Source organism: Ornithodoros turicata, chromosome 5, assembly GCF_037126465.1.
Source record: "Ornithodoros turicata isolate Travis chromosome 5, ASM3712646v1, whole genome shotgun sequence".
Lineage (NCBI taxonomy): Eukaryota > Metazoa > Arthropoda > Arachnida > Ixodida > Argasidae > Ornithodoros > Ornithodoros turicata.
In genome coordinates, this window is record NC_088205.1 from 69013220 (window position 1) to 69038789 (window position 25570).

At 42.5% G+C, this 25570-nt stretch overlaps 4 protein-coding genes across 5 annotated transcripts in view; 2 read left to right on the forward strand and 2 right to left on the reverse strand.

Annotated features, from left to right (window-relative positions):
* Positions 1 to 645: 645 nt before the first annotated feature.
* Positions 646 to 8925, reverse strand: LOC135394663 (U3 small nucleolar RNA-associated protein 18 homolog). Of its 2 annotated transcripts, none has more exons than XM_064625513.1 (14): positions 8796 to 8925; positions 8454 to 8649; positions 8196 to 8392; positions 7742 to 7831; positions 7615 to 7673; positions 7416 to 7534; positions 5898 to 5981; positions 5650 to 5824; positions 3822 to 3922; positions 2915 to 3002; positions 2717 to 2840; positions 1815 to 1989; positions 822 to 958; positions 646 to 742 (listed from the first exon to the last, which is right to left on the reverse strand). In XM_064625513.1, exons 2-14 carry the CDS (start codon positions 8637 to 8639, stop codon positions 718 to 720), a joined length of 1560 nt encoding a protein of 519 aa, XP_064481583.1. In that variant the 5' UTR covers positions 8640 to 8649; positions 8796 to 8925; the 3' UTR covers positions 646 to 717. The 2 variants fall into 2 exon arrangements, with proteins under 2 accessions (XP_064481583.1, XP_064481584.1); XM_064625514.1 differs by having other exon boundaries at positions 8454 to 8660.
* LOC135394664 (nuclear pore complex protein Nup58-like) overlaps positions 793 to 25570 on the forward strand; it is a 29842-nt gene continuing 5064 nt past the window's right edge. Inside the window, exon 1 of the mRNA XM_064625516.1 lies at positions 793 to 1099. The gene's annotated coding sequence lies outside the window, so the exon portion shown is untranslated. The remainder of the gene's footprint in view (positions 1100 to 25570) is intronic.
* LOC135394662 (COMM domain-containing protein 4-like) lies at positions 9076 to 10557 on the forward strand. The gene has a single exon (XM_064625512.1). It carries the CDS (start codon positions 9204 to 9206, stop codon positions 9804 to 9806), a length of 603 nt encoding a protein of 200 aa, XP_064481582.1. The 5' UTR covers positions 9076 to 9203; the 3' UTR covers positions 9807 to 10557.
* Positions 12157 to 18978, reverse strand: LOC135394660 (zinc finger C3HC-type protein 1-like). Its single transcript, XM_064625511.1, has 9 exons — positions 18780 to 18978; positions 18514 to 18629; positions 18285 to 18435; positions 18119 to 18202; positions 16741 to 16868; positions 16560 to 16663; positions 15196 to 15427; positions 14070 to 14216; positions 12157 to 12303 (listed from the first exon to the last, which is right to left on the reverse strand). Exons 1-9 carry the CDS (start codon positions 18826 to 18828, stop codon positions 12253 to 12255), a joined length of 1062 nt encoding a protein of 353 aa, XP_064481581.1. The 5' UTR covers positions 18829 to 18978; the 3' UTR covers positions 12157 to 12252.

The window sequence follows — 25570 nt, forward strand, 5'->3', positions numbered from 1 at the left end:
ATCTTGAAAACGTTCCTAAAAACGGGTCCTGCGGCTTATCTGCGGGGCAGCTTATACGCGTGGAATTAGGGTACTAATAAAACTTTCTCAGTGCTCGGTGAATGCATTGTGCCATGTGGGAATTCTTTTCCTTCATAGACATTCTTTGAAACGTGCGTGACTGAGTTCAGGTAACTGTTTGTGAATAATGCTATGCATCATACAGATCAGTATCATATCAGCATTGCTGCTACTTGCTGAGGAAAATCAATACACACACCTATAATTCTATAAATAAATCAAGATCAATAAATAAATCTATAATACATTTGTCATCTGTTAAAACTGCTGCAGCAGTCATGTTGAAAAACCACTTGGGAGTCACCCTGGCTTCACAAAAATTCCTGTTGACGCTTGTTATTCTTGGGACACAGGACAGATGAGGATCACATGTCTACCCAGGCAGAGTAAACAAACAAAACATGCACTATGGCACTTTTAGTGTTGTTGAATTTCTTTCGAGTTGCAACATCTCAGGCTTTGTGTGTGTGTGTATTGCTGAAAAATATTCAGTTGTGAGCAATGCAATATCGCCATACGAAATGTCCACGATTAGAATGTATTCTTACTACTTTCTAAGAGCATGAAGACACCCAAGAAGCAGTATGACAATGTGAAAATAACTTTATTTTACAAATATTTATCAAACATTGAATAGCTGCATTATCTGTTGGCTTCTCAGAAATTAGAGTAATGCTTCACCCTGTTGGAAAAGGGAAAAAGGTTCACACATACATTTGTACTGATCACCTTTTTGCGACATTAAAGAGTGTGTATCGTACCTGAAAAGATATGCAGTTCCAACATTGTTCCCAACAGCTAGGTACCCACTGTGTGGGGAGATATCAATGCAGTTCGGAAACTTCAAGTCATGCCTACCCGGGAAGTTTGAGAAAGTGGTCATGCTTGGAAAGTGTACCTGGAACAGCAACACAATATCCTGAATTCAGCTGCCAGGAAATGCTTGCACTTCATACAGAGAAAGAAGGTGCCCACTGAATGGAAGCAACGTAAATCTCAGAATCAAAACTTCTCAACACAATCACGGTTTCTTTGAAATGTAAGTTAGTTTTGACTCTTCCCTTATATACCTTCCGCATGATCATAAACACAAATCTTGGTATCAAGATGAGAGATGCAAAATTTCTGGATTTTTTTTATTGCTGAAAAACTTTCTTTTTTTTTTGGCAGGGGGGAATATTTGAAACAACAAAATTCTCACTCTAGTACGATTCACATTTATTAGCAAACATCAGAGGACAACTCACATTGTAATGTAAATTACAAACAGACTATTTGTTTAGCGTGCAGATATAAAATACAGGGTTGCGTGTTACACATTGTGGGTATGATTTATCTGCACACGGCCTGCATAATGAGTTTAGGTCAATGTAATCATTAGTGCAAGGCTCGACTAGAACTAGCAAATGCATAAAGTTGCTGCACGGAGGTACAAAATTATTACATGGAGGTTCCAATATTTCGCAGAACTTTTACGTTGTCGAAGAAAAGAGAGCTTGCGAATTTCGAGAAAATTAGTTCCTCGCAGGAATGACCACTTATAGAATAATTAAAACTGGAAATTTCGGGCTATTTTTCCGAAGCGGAGCAAAGAAACTGTTCCCATCCCAATCTTTCTTTCTTATTTTTTTTAAAGACGCCTCACATGTCTAGTCAAGATACACGGTTTGATCAAATGCTGAGCACAACCACGGTGGCATTAGGCAGCTCTCCCAAGTAGCACTGAAGTAGCACCATTACATCACACTACTCACCAGCTTGGTACCGCTCCGTTTGTGAGATGAGTTCATGACAAGCAGCTCCGAAGTAGAGTTAAATTTGAGTTGGGTCACCTCTGTCGTTAGGTTCATCACTGCTTTCAATGGATTAGGACTTCGGGATTTGAGCAAGTCACCCGTTTCATAGATATTCACAACTCCGCTATCAGATCTGAAAGAGAGACAGATAATGTAATATAATAAAACAACAAAACTGCTCTCTCACTGAACTGCCTGTTATGCTCAAAGTTACAATAAAATCTGGATGGATATATATATCCTCTATTGCCTGATAAACGAGAGTTGAGCTTTAAATAATTCGCATTTTATAATTTGCACGGTTTTGTAAAGCAGTATCTGCCTTAGCACAATGTGTTTCCCAGCATAGCTTCGGCACATCTAGACTAACACGGCTATAAACTACAGCATGCAAACTTTTCCCCTGCGATTTTCCTATCACTTACAATTAGAGCCTGAAGTTTTCGGGAAGTATTTTTTTCTAAATTCGGGGAATAAAAATCGGTAAATAAACATGTGCACTAGATTCATGTGAATTCGGGTGAAAAAACTTCCAGTATGCTAAATTCGGGGTGAAATCGGGCTCAGTTACTCAACTAACTGTAGTGGTTTGGCACAAATAGTGATGTAACTGAATTTTTCTGCCAGACAGGTAAATTAATGCGTTCCTACAGACATCCCAGTGAGGGCAATTTGCCAGGTAAAAATCGGGTTTCACCCTAAAGAGGCAACCTTCGATTCGGGGTGCAAATTCGGTGAAGAATCGGGTAAAACCCTAAAACTTCAGGCTTTACTTACAATCTTATTCTACCAATGCTGGCGACCGTCAATTCAGATACCAGGACATAAACTGTCTACTGTCATGTGATCACTGTACTGACCCTGTTGCCAAGAACTGTCCATTGGGGGAGGTGGCCAAAGCAGTTCCCAGGATGCAACCGTGATCGTAAAACCTGTGCAGACACTGGCGAGCCTTCATGTCCCAAACGTAAACTTCGGATCCACCTTGAACAGCAAACACACACTGCTGTAACTTTCAAATATGATCTCTTGCAGAGTCAGTCACAAGGAGGGCTTACCATGAGTGTACATAACTGAGCCGTCTTCGTTGAATGCAATCGCTCGGACATCCCCATTCATTTTTAGCGTTCCTATGCATTCCTTGGACTGAATAAAATTAAGAATGAGGTAAACAAGGGCTGCTTGACATGTACAAAGTCTTTAAAGGGACTATCACATCCGTCCCGGTTGATTCCGAAACTATAGTGCTGTGTTACTTCATTTCTAACGTTTAACTTCTTTTAACTTCGTTTAACTTACGTTCATAAGCGATATAATGCCAAAAATCAGACGCGAACTGGTGGCTTTGTTCCTGCACAGTTTGATGCCATGGCATGAGCAGACGACGAATATTGAGAGTATTCCGGGTTTCCCTCTCTGGAAACGTCACGCGGACAAGGCCAATCAGTGAGTGGCCTTTGGCACGGATGAGACCAATAAGGGAGCAGCTGGAGGGACATTAGTTGCTTTGGCGACCGCTTGATACTAGGGGACGGCGTCTGCTCTGTGGTGGGTTTGCGGAATGTTGTTTCTGGTTAGCGTCGGACGTGTTCGTACAGCCATGAGCGTAACACCGTGTTTCACGCAACATAGTCACGTCAGAACTCACATTGGTAAGCGAAATGTCAGCATATTCGACGAGGACTTTTCACTTAGTATATTGCAATGCGAACACCAAGCAGACGACCTCGGAGACAATCACCTGCCCTGCGCTTCCATTCGTGTGCCTGGCTCATGTCATCATGGTATTAGCTGCAGAAGGAATGCGAATCTTAAAAACTTATTTATTTAATATGTAAGCTGTTTTCGGAAGAGAAACTTGGCCAAGTTGACCGTGAAGCGGTGACGAACATTGCCGTATCGGTCTCACAGATATGTTCCCGGATGCGATAGTCCTCTTAAGTAGTAATAACACTGCTGGTTCACCTTGCTTGCCAGTATGTGAACTTCACCGAATCTGCCACACAGCAACAAGTGCTTGCCGTCTGGTGACACGTAGAACCGCTTCGTGGTACTCACGTTCAGCCCTTCATGAGAGAGGATTAAACGTTCAAATATCAGAATGATCCAAATTCCAGACCGTATGTCTGTTATCATATGGTTCATGTAAAGATTACAAGCCACAAAATTAGTCCGCATTAAAATTTTTTTCACAATTAACTTAAATTAATTTAACTGATTTTAACTAATTAATTTAATTTAAATTTAATTTTATTTAATTTACATTTATTTAATTTAAATTTAATTTTATTTAATTTACATTTATTTAATTTAAATTTAATATTATTTAATTTAAATTTAAGTAATTTAATTTAAATTATTAAAACTGAAAGACTTATTTCAAAAACCTTCACTCCGAATATTAAAAGTGACTTCAAAAAATAATACGGACGTGTCTGTTTCGCTGCATGCACACGCAGCAACACATTGCGGTGCATTTCGGCAGGTGCGTCATCAATGTAGTCACCACAGCAAGGATTGCTATCATGAAGAGAGTGCATCAACGACATCCTCGTTGCTGACGTCGTTTCTATCTTTTTTTATGTTGTCGATGCCGAAGACGTCGTTGACGCTAATGCTGCTGAAGTGTCAAACGGCGACGTCACGTTAGCCTCAATCGTTGATCAATTTATGCCTTCGCCTCTATTAAACACGCCTATCGTAGTAACATCATCGACATCCTCACCTCAAGAGGAGGTTGGCATTTCACTACTTCCGATACCCGTAGTCGAAAGCACACGCGTTTGAAGATAAGGTCTTGCAACGCGTCTGAAGCGGAGCATTCGGTTTCGGTCGTGCGCTGCACTTCTACGCATGCCTCACGTCGGGAATGGCGAATGGCCTTTGTGTCGTGAAAGCAGTACGAAACATTGGGGCACAGGAGTAGATTTTACTGGGACTTCTAAGATGGTAAATCCCAAAAACATGAAGGTTTGAAGCGAGGTGAGTACGAATAATCAAGAACGTCCTCCGAGGAATTGGCCCGAATTATTTGACGTGGAAATACATCGGCTCTATGGGCATTTGTTTGATGGTGCCCACAGTTTTGTCCAAAAAATTTGAAAGTGCGAATGTTTGGAGTCCAACTTATCAATCGACGACCATATATTTCTCTAGTTTTATTTCATGGCCTAGCTTCGCTAACATAATGATAATAAATACATAGAGCCTGAAGTTTTCGGGAAATACCTTTTTCTAAATTCGGGGGTAAAGATCGAGTAAATAAACATGTGCTATAAATTCATGCGAATTCGGGTGGAAAAACTTCCAGTATGCTAAATTCGGGAATAAATCGGGATCAGTTACTCAAATGAGCTGTACTGGTTTGGTACAAACGGTGGTGTGAGTGCATTTGCTGCCAAACAAGTGAGTGTGCATTCCTATAGACGTCTCAGCGAGGGCAGTTTGCCGGTTAAGAATTGGGTTTCACCCTACAGAGGGAACCTTCCATTCGGAGTGCAAATTCGGGGAATAATCATGTAAAACCCTAAGACTTCAGGCTCTATTCATTGGGGTGTAAAAGCGGGTTTCTCCCAGTTTAACCCCCAAACACAAGGCTCTCTGAATACTACATGAACACATTGAAAGCATCAACCTACTTTGCAGTTTGGGGACGCTAACGTACGAGGACAGAAGGAACCACACAGGACAGGATTCCTGTGTGGTTCCTTCTGTTCACGTCCGTTAGCGTCCCCAAATTGCAGAGTATGCATTTCCACCAACTAGCCCAACTTTCTGCACTTGTTCAACCTACTTTTTGGGAACCTCGTTTGCATGGTCGTACCGACCATCATGTCGTAGGTGTTGAGGTGGCTGTATTCTGTGGAGCCTACCAGCAGCTCCTCCCCGTTGTGAGAAAAATGAGCGCAGTGAATTGGAAAGTTTTGGAAGTGTACAGACTGGATCTTGGGATTCGTCTTTTCGTCCACCTGCGTGCGTTGAAAAGAACAAGGGGCTGTCATACACCTTCCTCTTTTTCCTCCCAATAGAAGTGGCACAAACCTGAAAAATTGTAGCGGTGGAAGACACGCCAGCAACCACAGCCACTTGAGACTTGGGATGAAACTCGACTGCTTTGAGTATCGCCTGAAAGGTGGTCAGACAAATCTTTATTGCATATTTGTATAGCATAGGTACATGCTTGAACAAGCTCGAAATAAGTGCATTTACTAAAAAGCCGACGCACTTCTTTTATGCAAACAGATTGTGTGATAGAGAAAGTGCATGAAATACACACACAAAAGAAAGTGTATAATATATATAGGGAGTGACTTTTTCGGGTTAAACCTGATTCCGCCCGGTTATCCCCCCCCCCCTTCGAACTGACCTCCGACCAATTCGGGTTAAACACAATTACTCCCCGAGTTCCAGTCACTATGAAATCCTCAAGTGACGTTTCTACTGAAGACGAACAAAGGTCGCCACGTGCAACACATGCAAGAATGGGTCACTTACGTTCCCAGCAATGCGTACACCCATGTGTGTCAGCACAGTCTATGACTTCGCGGAATAGTAGGTAAAGGAGTAGGTAGGTGTGCCTTCGCGCTGGTAGGTAAAAAACAACAAAAAAGACTAAGACAAATAGACAAGAGGAGAAACAAAAGCACCCGGTAACACCAGAAGGCACAATTATCGCCCGATTTCTCCCCAAATTACAGGTTTAAAAATGGCGCCCGATTTTTACCCCCCCAATCTGAGAAAGGCATTTAACCCGAAAAAGACACTCCCTAAATTTATATATTATATTGTATTAATTATATTATGTATTATTGAGTATAATATTATATTATATTCAGTTTGGCTACAGCCCTGCCTGCCTCTGAAGCGGTGACCTCATACCCATTAAAGTCCCCCTACATTCCCTTATTCAATCAATCAATCAATCAATTTATTGAGCTCCCAAAAGTCCCGTACGGGCGTTACATGGGAGGAGTGGGCTACAGGAAGTGATGGAAAAGATAATACATAGAAAAAAAAAGGCAGTAAAACAGCAACAACATTATTCAGGGAAATGTATGTAGTAGTTTGTCCTTGATCTATACACATGCCATAATTTGAGAGATTATTGTTGTGGCTAACGAAGGCACGACAAGGTACCCCAATATTTGCACTACCACATCTGAGACCCACCCACGGAAAACAAGGATGGTTACTGCCTTTAGAGAAGGGATTTTTACAGTATCTTTATCGGTTATGATAGCAAAGGTACTGATCTGTGTACAAGGAATAGCTCAAAGCTTGGGTTGCTTTCTATTGCATAAATAGTTGAATTCTGCAACTACGCTCTAAATCCCTTTAATTTTGCGGCGAGTCGAGTAAGGGGTACATATTCGTGCCCACTAAATTTTGCGAATTCTGGACGCCAACATTCGTGCTATGACTGGATTACTTTATGGTGAAAATTGGTGAAAATTTGGGGCTCATGAACAACATTAAGGGTTTTACAGTGCACCATGGATCTCATCAGGGCAAATTTCATGGCTGACGAAAAAAAAAAAAAAAAAAAACTACCCACAGTACCTTTCCTTTTGCTTCTTTGTTCAAGTGCGTACGCCTGTGGATATCAATATTTGTTTGTGGCAGGCTCGTCGACTTTCCAACGAACGTTCCTATCCTTGTAAGCATTTCATCCTCTTCATCTGGAATGCCAGTACAGTGACAGAATTCTCTCGAACAGTACTGCCTTAATTAGTTGCTGCAATAGGCTGTCATTAAATACCTGATCTCTCCTCTTCCTTCTGTTCGGCCCATTTTGGAGCTCCCATTACCTTTTTGAACCTGTAACATGCACCACGATGTATTGACAATGAGTCATCATCAGCATTTGGTAAGCTGCAGCTCACTACCTCTTCTTGAGTAACTCTGAGTACTGCTCGTTTTCGCTGGCGCACATCTCCGCAGGTGGTCTCGTCATCAGGCACAGCTTATCCTTGACCCTGCAGCAGAAAGTGCATGCATCATGCTTCTCTGACACTAACCTACATCAATTATGTCAAGCACTGAAATTAAAAAGCGTTGTTTATCATCATAAATCGGCTATGGTTCACACACAAAAAATGGCCTTTCTGAAGTACAAAACTAAAATATTAACAGTAACATTACATTTATACAGTCTGCAGCTACGAAACACAATTTTGCAAAAAGCTTATTGCAAAAAGACAAACATTGGGTTTGTCCCAAATGGTATGCGACTATCAGCAAAACTAAAAGAAGCTTCATCATCTCTTTATATATTTTGGGCTACAGCTTTGTCTCCTGCAACCTCTATGTCTTATGGCATGCTTAAAAAGCCTCACTCACAATGTTTCCTCATCATCTGCATCTATCCACGCTGGTTTCTTTTTGTTAGTACTTTCCCTGCCAATAAGTTCGATATCATCATCCCGATCCGCTTCTTCATCAGCAGCCGCTCCTGGATCAACTTGAAGTTCGTCGTCCGTTTCTGCACCATCAGTTGATACGCTGGTCTGTTTTCTCCGATGCACGTCAAGCTTTCGCTGTAAAGTGATTACAAGCAATGTATAGTCACCCTGTTCTACAGTCTGTTAGGTAGATTACTTTTTTTGACGCCTTTTCTGCTGTGGCTTTCACAGTCAACTCGCCAAAAACAAGCTCTTCCAATTTAAGTTCAGCGTCATCTTTATCTGAGTCTTCGTCCTGTTCATCGTATGTGATCGCTTTATTGAAGACGAAGGAATCTTCCACGCCTGATTCAGAGTGTTTCCTTCCGCCACGTCGTTCCATGGTGTACTACCTAAGGAATAACCGAGACAAAAAGTTGGCCTATAAGCTACGATTGCGTGTAAGTACTTGTTTGCAACTGCTGTTCACGGTGTATCGTTTCACAAGAGAAGTATCCCGAAGAGAAGAAAAAGCCTGATATTTCACATCACAGTTTACCTTTATGGGGTGTTTTCCGTGTTTTTGTAATACAAACACCACAGACGGAGTGCAAACTCTATGCAATCGCAAACACATGGACAAGCACACGGTCCATGTTGCATCGACGGATGCGCCACCAACGGAATTTAACATAAACGAAATTAAAGCGAATATTTACGGAATCTGCAGATAAAATATTTTTAAAACATCAACGAGCATCGTGTTATATTTGTTAGCTACTTTATTGAACAATATTTACTATTATTTTTCGTTTATCCAACACAATCCAATCCACAGAATGTGGGTGGGTTGCAGACGTCAGTCAGATCGGCTGATGCTTTTTCAGATGCCGATGTTGTGGATGTAGTTGATCTTGTGGTTCTGGTGTTGTGTTGAGACTGAACTGGGAGACCTAAACGTATTATAATGCGGTTCAAATTTTGCGGAGACCGCGACTGTCCAGACTGGCTACTCGCTGAAATTGCATCGATGTCCAAGATGAGTTCCGTGAAGATCAAACTTCTCGGTGTGCAAATAGTCAGCTCCCTCCTCGGAACGGGCATGGATCACGACAAAATTAACAAGCTGACAGCAGACTCTAAATTCACTCACGACGACCTCAAAGGCATCATTGTAGCCCTGGAATACATCTTTCGAAACGCGACAAGATTCGCTGTCGATGAAGAGTCACTCGTGAACGAGCTGCAACAATTAGGGCTTCCCAAAGAGCACTCGACTTCGTTATCTAAAGTGTACGCCGACAAATCGCCGGACATTTTGGAAGTATTGAAGAAGAAGAGCTTGCGATTGTCCTGTCTAGAGGGTAACCCAAGTTGGAGGGTAGACTACGTGCTCGAATCTAGCGTAGCCGGAGAAGTCAATGCACCCTCCATCCAGATGAATTTACGAGTCAAAGAAGAGGACGTTGTGACACCTGTCCACTTTACTCTTCCGACTGAGAAGTGTGGCGTGCTGTTGCATGAGTTGAAGGCAGCTCATAAGTTGATGAAGGAATTGGAACAAACGTGAGACTGGTAGCAACACTGAGTGAAGTTAGTTACTGTCTATAAGAATGACTGTGTCAGCATTCCACTGTGCATGTTTTATACTGAGCGCGGGGGAAAACATTGTTGTGCGTCTTCACAAAGGTGTGCCTCGTTGCCATGGCTGCACACATAAAGATAGTGCTATTAAACATGTAGTTCTGTGTGGCCTTGAAGCAGTAGGATCCTTCTAGATTGCCAGAATTCAAGAATCCCCTTCACTGACACACAAAACGTCATGTGCGAGGACATAGAGGACTGTGCTCAGTGACATAGCTGCACGGTCATGCAATGGTCAGGGGCAATAACCCGTCTGATAAAGTACAGCTCTCGTCAATCTTAATAATAACACTGGAAAAAATATCTCGTTTCCAAACGCGATTGCAGCAAACCTTGGGGCCATAAGGGAATCTTAATTGAACAAAATTATTGTGTTAGTTTAACGCAAGGATTTTGTTCACTTAATATTCCCCCAGTGCCCTCAGGGTGGCTCGCGTTCAGAAGTGAGACCAAATTTTTTTCCAGTGTTATTATTAAGGTTGACGGGAGCTGTACAAGGGGATTGTGCCCTCCTAACAGTATGACTAGCTGTCACAGGCTGACATCACAACTGTTCCTTTCTCTTTTACATTCTAAAATTAATTCAAGGTAATCATTAGTGACTGTACAACAACCTTTTCCTGGTGTTGTTTATTGCCACTTCACTTTGTTTAAATACAAGGGTCGTTCAAGGTTGACCAAGACTCTTTCTTTCTTTAAACACAATGGTAAATTCAGGAAGCACCAAACTACGTCAGTTTTTCGAAGTATTCACCATATGCATCTAGACACCGCTATCGTCACTTTGGAACTTTCTGGAAGGCTTCATTTGTCTTTTATACAAGGTGCTCTTAAATGGCCCAAACAGATGGTAATCGCTAGGGCCCACTAGGGGGCGCTCTTGACCGCATAGCACGCAGTATGCCAATCATCATCGCGGATGATATCGCTCCGTCTCCCGATAAGCTGAGAGAGGGGGCGTGCCCGGTTCTATGTATCAACATTCCTTCCAATCGGAAGATAAAACAATATGGTTCTGAAGGTTGGTTGGCTTAGAATGATTTATCCGACGAAGAGCGCTACCTGCTAGTGCCTAAAAATCTGGGCCCTAGTAATCGCTTGGGGGTCACATTTGGGCTGTAAGGGGCATGGGGCAAAACCTCCCAGCGCATCTAGACCAAGGTTGCTGCCGTCAGGTTCGCCGTGTGAAGCCGGGCATTGTCACGAAAAATAATGACCCTTCCGGATAATGTCCCAGGCCCTTTCTTGGGAACTGCGTTTCGCACGGCACCCTTTATCAACGTGGAATAATACTGGTCATTAATCGGGACCCCTTGCAGCAAGAACGCCGCAAGGACGCCCTACATGGCCCAAAAGACAGTTCCCATGAACTTCCCAGCAGACGGCTGCATCTCGCTTTTCTTTGGTGGCGGGGAAAGCCTTATGTCGCTATTCACGGTGTTTCTTTTTGTCTCTGAGGTGAAATGATGAATCCAGGTTTCATCACGTGATGATTGATTGCAAAAATTCGTCCCCCTCGGAACGAAATCGGTTCAGCAGCTGCTCAGAGACCGCCATGCACGCTCCCTTCTGATCACAATTGAGGTGTCTGGGAAGCAACCTTGCACGTACTTTACGGAACAGTAAGTGCTCCTGAATTATTGTCACATTGCTGACACTAATATTACACTGGGCTGCAATGTCCTGAACTGTTACTCGCCGGCTCTCAAGGATGCTTTTGCAAAGCTTACGATGTTCACTAGCGTGACTGCAGTCGGACGAACGTGTCCACGTGGTCCATTCGGCACCATATCCTGTCCTTCGCCGAACTGTTTGGACAATTCATACACTCCTCCGCTTGACATCGTTTGTTCCCCATACTGTGCCTGTATGTAATCTTTGCAAAATTGAGGCTTGTTTTACATTCTCCTCCATGGGGAACTTGATCATGCATCGCTGTTCCATGGCTACAGACACACTGCTCACCTCCATGATAGCTCCTGCATGTGCACTGCTGTTGACCAGAGAAGGGTTGCATTTCGTCCTCTGAAAGTTTTTTTTCAGTTACATTTACTTGCAGATTTTTCTCGAGCGAAAGTCTCAGTCAACCTTGAACAACCCTTGTATAGAATCCGATGCTGTGCATTCACTATAAAATTCTGCAGTTGCCTTCCCTTTCCACAAGGAAAATATAGTAAGACTGCAGATGCTATGTCAGCAAGCCCTTTACACCATAAGAATTTGCAGTGTCTGAAAATGAAAACTTAAATAAACCACATGAATGCTAATAACTTCAATGCAGGTCCAAACTTGTGTGCACAACTTGCACAACGTTATACAATTTATTTGTACAAAGATGAGGTTATGATATTTGAAGGTAGCAGTATGGACCGTTACTGTGCCAGAACAGCAAGGATTTTGTGCACCTGGACATATACATCACCCTGCAACAAGAACGAGAGAATTACAATAAATATGTGACTTGCAATATGTGAGCTTCCTGCCGCTGGTACAAGTACAGTGCACCCTCGTTAATATGACCACCACCGTTCCTATGGATTTTGGCCACAAAGCCAATTTCCATGCTAACGAGAAACGCAGCTTCCGGACAGACCGCTACACAGAACAAAAGCCTACATAGTTACGAGTTATTTTCTGGAAAAAAGTCGGTTACCAATGTCTACTCGCAGCAATTATCAGTAATGAAGTTTCCTAAATGGACAACACCACCATCCATCAGCGGCGCGCTTGTTATAAATGTCCTTCTACTGCTCAAAGAATAACAGTGCGACCTTTAGTGCTTCGCTTGCCTCCTTCGCAGTGGCGTGTGGGGGCCCACTCAGCCCACCATCAGGCACCCCATCTGTAGCATGATCGGGCGACCTCTGGGTAGACCCAATAAGTCACTCTCGGCAAAGCACTCTGTGACCAGGGGCAGATCCAGACCCTCGGTTTTGGGGGGGGGGGGGGCTCTTTGTTGGAGCGTGTAGTGGGGGGGGGGGGGAGCGGAGAGAGGGAAGTCCCATGTATAAACTGACGTTTGGAGTGGGCAGCCCGTTTTAGGAACGGGTTAAACCCGAACTATTTTGATGTAAATCGAGGGGTAAAAACCGGCTTTATCGGGGTTTACCCGAAAACCGAGGGCCCTAATCATACTCACTCTGCTTAAGACTGGCCACATGACACTACGCGAACCCTCCGGTTCAGGTTCAGGTTCAGGCTCGATTCATCCCTTTTGTAGCAGGGCAGGTATCCTAATATATAGGGCACCACAAGCGAGAGACTAGACAAAACAATGTCTAGAAGGAGGGTTGAACGACAGGGTCGTTCGGGAGATGTCGCTGGTTTTCGGGTTTCCTTTTTTCGTTGGTTGATTCTGATGCGCTTGACTTGGCTGCCGGCGAAGGCATGGGCTTCAGGTCTTCATGCTTTCGCTTTAGTCATGGTTTCGGTTTCGGAATCTGGAGCTGATGTGGGCACTGTACTAGTTGATGCGGTAACGTTCTTCGAGTTGGTTGATGTAGGGTTACTGTTTCTCGTTTTCTGTTGTGTGGCTTTCTCCCAAGTTAGTAGAAGGCGTTTCGTTTTCAGGATGATCTCCTCGCTGGTTGGGTGGAAGCCGAGGAGGGGCGCGGTCGCTTTCGAAGAGGTGGTCGTATGGAGTGCCAGGCATCTTAGCAAGATAAGTTCAATATCCTCTTCTTCTCCTGTGTCGCATAGGATGCATATCGGGGGATCCTTTCCAAAAAGTTCGGAAAGCCTCTTCCTCGTTAGTAGTGAACCCGTTCGGGCCTGAAATAGCAGTCCACTGGCTCTGTCTCCTTTGTAGAATTTCTCTGGGGCTGGTGCCAGCTTGTTTGCCGCGTACTTGCTCATACTCTTCTTTTTTGCTACAGTTGAGTGCCATATGCCCTCCCTGCTGCTCCCCTACTGTTGGCGCACGCATGGTGGCGCTGCAGTATTTATCCTGGCGCGCGTTATTGTTCCGCCTTATCTCCAACAGTGTATGTAGTTGATGGACTAGATTTGTTTTCCTACTGAAGCTGAACACTACTATAGGTCAAGACTTTATTAACAAGTAGAAATTTTTTGTAAGCATTTTGCAGTTTTCGTGGCCACACTCTTGTTCTTTTTTTTCTTTGCAAAATTTGTGAAAATTAATACGTTTACAGTATGCAGACTTCTAAAGCAGCAATAGCACATTTCTCACCACTGGTAAGGAATCTCCGGATGACTTGCTGGATGCAATGTTGTGCAAGAGACTCTCCAGAAAAACTTCCCATCCTTGTTTGTTAGATGCATTTGCTCTCCTCCAGATACACCATGCAAAATGTTCACTGAGTGGATTAAACTTCTCCTAAAACAGACACTTTCGTAAGTCAGTCAAGCACGTGCATACTACTTCAATGCAGGACTAAGAGTCCAGCTTTGGTAAGAAAGTTCTACGAGAGTAACGGAGCTTGAACGGCAAAACGGAGAACGGAAAGAGTTTTGTTGCCTGGAGGTCAGCAAATCTACTTTACACTTCACTCTGATCATAAACTAGACATCAAAGAGCAATACAAGCATATAAAGTTCTCATATAGCATTCTTCATTACTCAAGAAATATATGATATTAATACATTAAGAGATAATCTTACGCTGGTCCAGTGTAGCTATTTTAGTCGCAATAACTTTTTTTTAATTCTGTGTTAACGCCACGAAGCAAGTGTGGCTATGAGCGAAGTACAGACGTGGACAGATGGAGGGAGGACAGCAGGAAGCGAGTGGAAGACAGAGGGGATTAGTATGTGTCCTGGGCCGACTTCTGGAGGAACTGTGCTGACATTCGCCTGGAAAGCCTGCCAGAAAACCTAGGGAGAACCTCAGGCAGCACAGCCAGTGGTAGGATTCGAACCCACGACCTCTTATAATCTTCAGCACGACCCTGGAGCTACAACCAGCGAGCAGATGCAGATGGCCGAGTGGATGGAAGCATCCAAGGTCGCGCTGGAGGTGGTGGGTTGGAATCCTACCACCGTCTGTGCAGTCTGAGGTTTTCCTTGGGTTTTCCAGCAGGCTTTCGAGATGGATGCCGGCACAGTTCCCTATGAACCTTTAACCGAGATTTTCCCTCTGGTTCCTTGAGTTCTGTTACTTGTATGTATTATATGAATGAGTGAAACAAAATGATTGATTGATTGATTGATAGAAGTTGGCCAAGGACACATACCAACACCCCTGTCCCTCTATCCATCTGTATGCCATTACTTACACACTGTTGCTTCGTAACACGGAATCAAAATCAATAAAGGAGACAGATAAACAAGAGAAGGGTGAGGAGAAGAGCACTTACTTCTCCATCGTGTTTCCGTTTCACTCCACCACACACTTTTTCTTTATCTGCATCTTTGCCGTCTACTATTGTGTCCTTTTGGGTGCACACTGGTGAGTCTGCTGTATCTCCTCCGCACATTCCAGCGTTTTTATCGACGCACTTGCTTTCGGTAACAGACAGGTAGAACCAGGTGCCCGTACTCCGCTGGCAGAAATCGCAGGCTATGTACTTGCGTGTTGGACACACTAAACTGTTCAAGAGAGAGAAATGGTTCACTACAACAAGCAGTATTGCAGCTGGATATACATCAGTATACTGAGCGTGAATCAGGCTTGCGTGAATAAATAAAGAGTCTGAAAAGGGGATAAGGCTTGGGGATTCAGCAGCACAAGGATATTGCAAGAGTCATTCCCCCTCCCCCCATCTCTGTGCGAACTGTACACCCTCCTATAGTTTACAACTGATACTACTTGCTATGAGAATTATTCTTTTTGTTACTTGTGGCTCCTAAATGTTTATCTAGCATCAGGTATTGCCTTTTGCAATATTGTGTTCATCTGAAATGTGAGAAACCCTTTCTACCAAAAAAATATTATTATTATTATTACAGCCTGAAGTTTTAGGACTCAGTTTAGGGTGCGATTCCTCCCCGAATTTGCACCCTGAACTGAAGGTTGCCCCTTTAGGGTGAAACACGATTTTAACCCAGCAAACTACTCTCACTGAGATATCTTTAGGAATGCACACTAACTGGTTTGGCAGCAAATGCAGTTACATCACCATTTGTACCAAACCAGTACAGTTAGTTTGAGCAGCTGAGCCCGAATTGTCCCCGAATTTAGCCTAGTGGAGGTTTTTTCACCTGAATTCTCATGAATTTAGAGCACATGTTTTTTTACCCGATTTGTACCTCCCCAAATTTAGAAAAAAAATATTTCCCAAGAACTTCAGGCTCTAAATATTATATATCACCCAATTATACCCCACTTAGAAGCTCCTGATATAAAACGCGATTTCCAGCACCCATCACCCATTCTGAACAAAAGTAAAGCCCAAAAAATTTGCACTGAAATACATAATTGACAATATTACGATGAAACAACATTATTTGTATCTAAATATTTCACCATGTGTCAACAAACTTCGAAATATTCAGAGAGCAACCATCTACCTACAGAAAGCCCCCACGTGTCAGATGTGAGAAAGCAGACTGCAATTTCTCAGCTAAAGCTAATCCATGAGGATATGTATGGATTACAGTGTAACAGACACAAAGTGAGACTCCCTAAAATGAAGCTAAAAAAAAAAAATTGTAGCAAAATGTAATATGAAGACTGTGCTCAAATGTATCGAAACAGCATTTTGAAGAACCATGACCTTACCCTGCCTTCCACCCGAGTATGGCAAGCACTGCAGCAGACCTTGATATGGCATTGTCCTCAGCGTGGCACAATGTTATCAGCTCTGTTACATACTCGGGAACAATCTGTCAAACAGCAATACCACTCAGTGCATGTCAAGTGTGAAAGCTACTACAAAACATCTACTATAAGCACACCACACCTGCTTCTCTACATTCTGCATTTCTGGTGCAGGCAACTTGTCACTGAGACGTAACAATGTTTCAAACCGTCCACGGAACTGCGACAATGCATCTTTCCGGAGTAGCTGTGGCATGATGGTGTACGATTCTGAAAAATACGGTCAAAATAATAAAATTAATAAATATAATAACAAATAAAAATAATAAATAAAAATAAAATTGTGCCAGACATCCGCATTGCCTCGTGGTGATCCACTCAACACCGAAGATATCTCAAGATATAATTTTGCGGTATTAATGATTTGCAAGTTCGCTACACAACGCACTGTGGGAATATTTCATGGGACTTTAATTTTGGATTTTGTAATTTAGCATTTTCTGTGCAGTTACACGATCTTAGCTTATCTCGATCAGAATGCAGGAAATCTGAAGGTTCGCCAGGATATCGGGAATTACTGGTGCTTCTGATACATCCGTGTGGAATCAAACTCTTCTTTGGTGTCCTTGACATTACTGATCAAGCACACCATGTTGAGTTTGGAACAACGGAGGAACAAAAAAATGATGTTCGAATGAGCATGGAATCAATTTTTATTCGGTACCGTAAGTGTTACCGAAGTGGGCTAAATGCATGCTAAAATAGTGCTACATAAACTGCACTCCGTAGGTTGGTTCGACTTCGCTAGCGATCGTCTATAGCGATCCACACTTTGCTGTTGTCAATGTTTTACGGAACTCTAAATTTGCAGAAATACAATGATCGCAAGATTTGCAAAAATTAGGTTCATGCTAAAATTACTACTTTGCAGCATTGGAATTTGTACTATATTGCAAATCTGTAAACTGGTATACAACCCCTTCTCCCAATGGAGATGGGGTCAAGCCAAGTTAAGAGAAACAATCACAAACTCTTTCCATTCATTTCAATGGATTAAATAAGTGAAACTGATTCATTCGACATTGATGTCATGTCCAGAGGCATTGATACAGACAGTGCAAATGCTCACATCATGCAACACGGTACGCCATTCAGCTCCTGTATGGTTTCTGTTTAATCATTGATACAGTTGGCTGCTAGAAGTTCCTATTTACTGCAATCTATTGCTACATCCTGCAAGAACAAGTTGTCCATAACATTGAACAAAATATACCAAAACTGGCTAGCAATTGCTTGGGGCTAGTTTTGCATTTCATTTTTAATGGCAGCCTGTGTTGCTCTTTCCTTTTCTCTCTTGTTATACAAAGCACGATGGTGTGAATGTGTTCTTTAAAAAGCTTTTAAAACCAATCGAAACATGTGAACGGTTTGAGTCGATCACCATCGAACTCCAACACTGTTTCCGAAAATATGTGAAGAAAGACTGTCAGTAAGGAATGACAACGAGACGAAAAGTTTACCTGGACACGGTGCGACCTTCCATGGACAGTGCTTAACATGGGCTTCCTTGAGTGATCGAACCAGCTCTTTTACATGCCTAGTGCCTACGTCCGAAATACAAGTGAGCGTTTAGGTTCGGATTGTGTAAAATTTCAAATCTTATTCTGACAGCAGAACGTTTCTTACGAAGTTGGTTGCTTAGCGAAGCTGAGATCTTGCAGTGAAGGTACTTTTTGCATGAACTGCACACTAACATATCTGCAGACGAACATGTCCATCCAAATTTTGCGCATTCCGGCGGAGAAAGCTCAAGAGGCTTGCAGAACCATTTTGAAAGCTGGATTTGTGGTTAGAGGCAAAAACACACGCAACATTAAAAAATAAAAACTAGCTGTGGAATGCAGGTGAAGGATACAGTGCCAAAGTTATCAGAAAATGTTGAGATCCTATGTTTGAATTCTTGGAAGTTTCTGTCATCGGCTGGCGATGCTGTAGCAAGCGTACTGTCACTCAGCTGTAAACATGAGATATCTGCAAGGAGTTTAACAATAGGTATTAAGCCATAGAAGTGGTTTGAATGTGCATAAGATGTGATAGAAACAGTCGAAACCCCCAAAAATATGTGTCCTGCCGTTCCGAAAATTATTAACCGGGAAAGAAAACTTCGCCTGAACATTGCACCTTCGTTGGTGTTCTTGGCAGGACTGGCAGAAGCTATAACGGTCGACATATTAGAGGCACGGGGATTTTCATCTGTGGTTATAAGACACCCACAGATCTACATAACGTACAATAAGACACAGTGGAATACAATTATTTTACTTCAAGCACAACGAAACGCAACTCAGCCGAATGCGCCATTTTGCCTAGCGCCACCTGCGGTTCAGGATGGGAGGCAACAGAACGCAGAAATCATGGAGGCAAAAAGGCATATGTGAACATTCACTGGTTTCGGTTTTGTTTCCCTGTTTCTAAGCATTATGAATGTTGATTTGCGCTACCTGAAGGGCACAAACATGCATTTCCAACGCTCTTGTGCAATACCTTTTAGCAGTGAAGCTACGCAGTGTCCATATGCTGTAAAACCTTGTCATTTCGCGACACAATTTTTTTTTAAATCGAGCCCAGGTAACATCGATCTAAGCGCTAAAGTTCGTGGCATGGTTGCCTCACTTTGTGATGCGCCTTAAATTGCCGTTCCTATATGTAATTAAGGCGCTATTGCACATATATCGTTTGTGGGTAAAGCAGTTGAAATGCAACCCAGCCAGAAAACACAATAACGCCCTACGGTGGTCACGGGGCCTCCACATTTGCGGGGGGGGGGGGGGGGGGAGACATCACAGTACATCCGCAGAATGCCTCAGGTCATCCTGTTTTGATTTATGTGAGGCGCTTCTGGTACCACCCTTTTGTTCTTAGTGGCTGACCTACATGTGCTGCTAGCACTACTTTTGTACAGTTAAATTTTAAACAAATAACACAAAATATTTGTTTCTCTGCGTGTGTACAAAAGTACGTGAGGATAAAGTATATGCCAGTTCGTGGGAAGAGATGTGCATGGGGCACCACATTTGCGTAGTGTATACAACTTTTCTTCGTTTTTCTCTCTTTTTTTTTAGATATCATGTTGGACAAATTAATCCACGTGTCGACCGCTGTGCCGTCCACCATGTGTATTATTGTTCCGCGACATTATATCATTACCTTTGGTTACATTATCAGCCACGAATTATAATTACCTTCGTTTGTTTCGCGTATCCCCTACAACATACAACGAGAGTGACGTAAAAAAAGAAAATAGAGAAATGCAAAAGCTCGCAAGACAACGAAGTCCAAAAAGCTCATTCAGGAAGGCTTGCCGGTTTCCGCAAATTGGAGGGTCCTGTTCGCCTGCGAGTCAAAATGATAGGTGACGTAATTCGATTACGTATAGCAACTTGTTCCGGGACACTTCATCGAAGTCCATTTCGTCGAAAATGGACGTTTCATCGATTCGGTGGCCGCCACTTTTCTTGCGACAACGTGTGAATTACGTAAAAGGCTCTCCTGACCTAACCTTAGTCAGGCGTCGATGAAACGGCGTACGACGAAAAGGCGTTCGATGAAATGGCGTTGATAAAACGGCGCCGATGAAACGGCGTTCGATGGAATGGGCGGACACCGGAAAAGGAGCTAAAAGAAAGTGATATCTTCCTAATCGAATGTGAAAAATCTGGTAAACCTGGTGTCCTCTCAAAATCAGACACTGAAAGCAAGAAGTGTGACGCTATTGAAAAAGGTGTTTAAACCGTTCACTGGTGACGTCAACGGCATAAAGAAGAGCATCATAATGTGTGTTTTCTAATGGTCAAAGTCCCATTGTCAAGAAACTTTCACAATGCAAGGTGCTGTCTTTACCGGTAAAATTCTTGTTAAAAGATCACAAGGTTGACATAACCCTTAGGGTTGTTGTAGTAAGCGAAATCGACTCATGGCAGAGAGCCATGTCAACTTTTTTGCAGAACTCCTTCACACTCCTTCGGAATGTACTCGTCTCCCACACAGCTTAGTTCTAAGAGATTCTGAAGAGCGTCTGTTCCTTGTTGATCCACTTGATGGTGCTTCTGGCCATATCATGTCTTTGGACATAAAAGGTTTGTACTACTCCCTGACCATCCATCTGCAACCTAGGCGAACTTCGGACCTTATTGAACAGTCCTTGAGTCAACGGCTATTTTTGTAAATCATAAGCTTGTAATACGAGAGGATGGCGTGTGTATATTGCTTCTAAGGTAACACCAGTGTTGTCTGAAATTTATTTGAGTACACATGATTATGCTGTCACAGAGTTTTTGTTATTGTAAATTATTTTTTATATTGTAAATTAATGGAACGCGATGTCGTTGTAAAACAGTTTGTTGTTGATATTACTATAATATCCCCTTATTCTTCTCTTGCTGATCAAATCGTTCACGTCATATAGTCCTCATCGCATGAATTTTTACAGAGCACTTGTGTGATAACATGCTTCATGTTTTGGACGTCAGATGTATACTTTCCCCATAGCAGGATTATGTCGGTACTATATGGCAAAATGAATCCAGGGCATGAAAGAACTGACGTTCTGAGTCTGGAACAACATAGAAAGGACAAATACATACAAAGCCTCAATTTGCCTAAGAAATCCAGGAATCCAGGACCAGTTCTTTGGGCAAATAATGGACACTCTAAGGTTGTCAACGCTGGTGTCATCTCGTCGCTGCTGCAGTGCACGACTAAAAAGAGTTGTTATCATAGATTGAGAAGTTACCCATCAAAAAGAACTCGTTACAAGTTAAGTTACCGTGTGTAACTAAGTTAACAGCGAAGTTCTTCAGCATGAAATGTAATTCGCAGTTACTGAGTTACTTAAAAAAAAAGAACGAGTTACTTCCAAGTTACTCCGGACACAAAATAGCATTACGCAGGTGCAGCGCGCATGAGCAGTTGAGTTAGACCTTAGTTGCCTGCGGAGGAGTGCCACACGCTTAGATCGTTTTCGTTTATGTCCAACAATAGACCTCTCCCTGTTTGTAAACAAATGACGTCATAGTGTTCGACAGCGCCAAAATTTGGTAGAATTGAACTGCGCTCGAAACTACAGGTGAACAAGGTCGCTCCCGAAAGCCACGGTCTTGCGGGGATTACGACATGGCCCCTTAAAGGGACGCGATCCTCGATCCTACTTTTCTTTTGAATGGGAGACAGCGAACAAGTGCCCGTTCGTGGAACCCAGCCCTCCTGCCTATTTGTTTCGGTTTGAGTCTGTCTACCAATGTCATAATGACGTTTCTGTGGTAGAGGTCTATTCGAACGCTTTGCATCTTAGCCCCTGTGGGCGCAAATGGTTCAGCTTCATTTGAGTGGCAGCGGTTCTTCCTTCCTAAATAAAATACTGTCATTGATTGAATATTACGTTTTATGGCCAAAAATAGTAACATAATAAATAATACAATAAAAAATAATAATAAAAGTAACTTGGAACTTAACTTAAGTCACTTTGGCAAAGTTACCTGAAAAAGGAACGAGTTCCTCTGAAAGTTACCACAGCGCAAAGGTACCGAGTAAAGTTACAAGTTACCAAAAAAATGAACTTAGTTACAGTAACGAATTACTTGCAACGAGTTACCTCGAACTCTGGTTGTTATCACTTTGTGCACAAGAGCCTCATGCCTACACTGCGGAATGCAGGCTATCGTCAAAATCAATTGTTTTCGAAACGCTACAAGATATTTGTTTCTATACTTGCGAAATCTAAGGGTAGAAGTGTGGAAGAAATGCCTGGAGTTTGCATCTCCTACCATCATGCTGTTTCCCATCTGTCTGCCCATTTCATCGAACGCCGTTTCATCGACGCCGTTTTATCGAACGCCGTTTCGTCGAACGCCGTTTCACCGGCGCCGTTTTATCGAATGCAATTTCATCTAATGCCGCTCCACTCAACGCGTTAAGACACATGCAGATATACAAGGATATATACAAGTAAGCAGGGATATATACAAGTATACAGGTAAGCAGGAAATGTTCGTGTTTCTGCACAATAACTTTGACAGTTGTCAGTCATTGCCGATTGAACTCTGTTCCTGACCGTTGCTACGATCTAGTGCAGGGTAGTCGATAGAGTAAATTACTGTGAGGCTATTTCCATATGAATGTCTTATTTACTCGTCAGTCAAACCGATTTCTAACCACACAAAAAAATGAGGAGTGGTCTTGATAAAATCATCCACTGGTGCCTATACTGGTACATGATAATTAGATCTGATCAAACTATCTATTGCCAGACTACAAAAAATATACGTGTATTTTGGAAATGAATTGAAGGCTACAGTGTAAGCAGTTGAAGAACGTTGATTATTATAAATGCTTGGGTGTCATTATTAGAAACGATCTAAAATTGGATAGCCATATTAAGCACATGTGTTCCAAAGCTACCCGACGACTTTGGATGTGAAAAAGGAAATTTGGCTTTGGAGCAACGAAACAAATTATCAACATATAAATCACTAGATGTCCTTTGGAATATATGTATCAGCAGTCTATGATCCATAAAATAGGGCGCTGTCCGAAAATATAAATAAGATACAAAGGTCTACTGCACGGTTCATATTGTCCAGGTGCAGAAGCACTTCCCCAGTAACATCTACACGGTAATTGCATTGAAATATTAAAAATGAATATTGCGAAAGCTTTGTTTCATTTGGAGAGTGCGGAGGCCCCATGGATGGCCTCTGAATATTTTAGGCTCAGCACTGCTAAAAAATGCGTCGCCAGACCTATCAACAAACAGCTGGTATCTAGGTATCATTCATTGAAGCCGTTACCCGTGAGACGGGAAAACGGATCCATACCTGTGAACGGTACGAGTATGTCAAAGACTAAAAAATTATTGGATTCATCAGCATACACCAGCAAAAAAGCAGGACTATCAATTAAATTTATTATATTTCATGAATGTTATGATACGCGTATGTCATTTCAGGCATTTTATTGCAATAAAAATATAATGTGAAATAAGCGATGTGCTCCCTGGGTTTCCGGTCGCCGCGGTTTCGATTCCGGCTCATTTGCATATAAAAATTCGGGGATGGATATTTTAACGCACCCGTGCGTGTCTCAGGTTTCTTTGAACTTTTAACGAAGATGGTTTTCTTCTTTTTCGTTCGTTCTGCTATCTGCTGTTCGTTCTGCTAAAAGATCGTTCTGCTATCTCGCTTTTGCCCGAAATCCCCTAATTAAAGAGTTAATTAGTGAATTTAGGTAACTAATCATTTTTTAGTTGCATACTTTCTTCCAGCTGATGTCCGCCTGGCTCTATGACTCAACTACAAAAAACGACATCTATGCTTTCTGTTCCCTTTCATAAAAACTCTGTAAAGGGCAAAATAAACACCCTGTATAGTAATACTCATATAATAATAACAACAACAACAAATACATGTAGAGACGACGAGGGAGGGAATTAACCCAGTATAGTAAATAGTTGACAGTTAATCGAGAAGACGTTTACATAGTTGCTAATAGTTGATCAGTTGAAGAAATACTTAACCAAACGGGTCCGAAGGGCTGAGCTGAAGAGTATTGTTGGGGACTGCAATGAAAACTTCATGTAGCACGACCGATTTATTACATGTCAGCGAGCAGTGTCCATTCATACATGAGCACTGGAATCTGGTATGCCGTCCTATGCCGTATAAACTAAGGACGGCACCTCTCAAACGTGATAACGGGAGGATAGAGAGGTAGCAAGCGAGCTGGCGGTATAGACCCATAACTTAAAAACCCGAGACTAGGGGACAAAGTCTCAAGGTCTCAAGCACAGCTGTGCTTGAGACCTTGTCTGTGTTTGTCGTTTTTAAGTTATGGAGCGATAACGGAGCCGCGCAATGGATGTCCCCCCCCATTTATGAGACCACTAGTCTCTAAGGCCCACTTATGTGTGTGCGTGTGTATTTGTTTGTTTTGTTTATCTCCTTTCCTTTTCTTTTTCCTTTTCTTTCTTCTTCTTTTTCTTTTTAAGGAATAGCAAGTCGGCGAACGCCGGTCTATCCTTTCCTCCCCTTCTTTTTTTTAAATACACATATTCCCCCCACCAGCCTGAACAGAGTCATGACTCATGAGGCATGGAACGTAGTTTTGATTGAATTTCTCAGCTCGAATATCCAGATACTTCTCGAAAGATTCAGTTTTGGGCTGTCGAAGTAAAATGTGAAAAGAAAGGGGGAAAGGAAAGAAAGAAAGGAAATAAAGAAGAAAGATGGGGAAAAAAAAAACGCATGCCGGAAACACATCTGCACTTCCTTGTTGCATGCAGGATACGTACACCCCTCCCTCCTCCCCCCCATACAATACAAGCGCAGTCAGTCGTTTTAGGGATAAGGGATAATCGTGTATAGGCGAAAGAAGAAAAAGTAGCACCTTCTCTTGGGGGTTGACCATGAATTTGGAGGGTGTGGGAGCTCGTCTTTCATGGGCACACTTAGGCAGTGGTTGTCAGAGCCGGCGGTTGTGGTATGCAGTACAGCCAAAGGGCATATTCCAAAACCACGTGTCCACAGCAATCCATAAGAGGACGACAGCTGCTACGAGCCGTCGGCGGTTCGTAAGCGTGACAAAAATGCAATGGGGAGTTGACCGCCGGAACTGGACAGAATTATAATAAAACATAACACTCGTGATATGTGTTTCTATTTTGTTTACGAACACGTTAATATATAAAAATAGCTTTTGTCGAAAAAAAAAAATACTGTAAACGTATTTTTATTCGTGATGTATTAATTTTCGCCAATTGCGCATTCAGTCCCCATGTCATCGTCATCACGTATCTCTTTCTCTCTCTCTCTTTCTCTCATTTGCGAAATTATTCGCGAGTATTTAATTTCGTGATTCCAGGGATGTTTCCTTTCGCGGGATAAACGCCAAGCTGTGTTCGCGAGTGAAAAGTTTTTGAG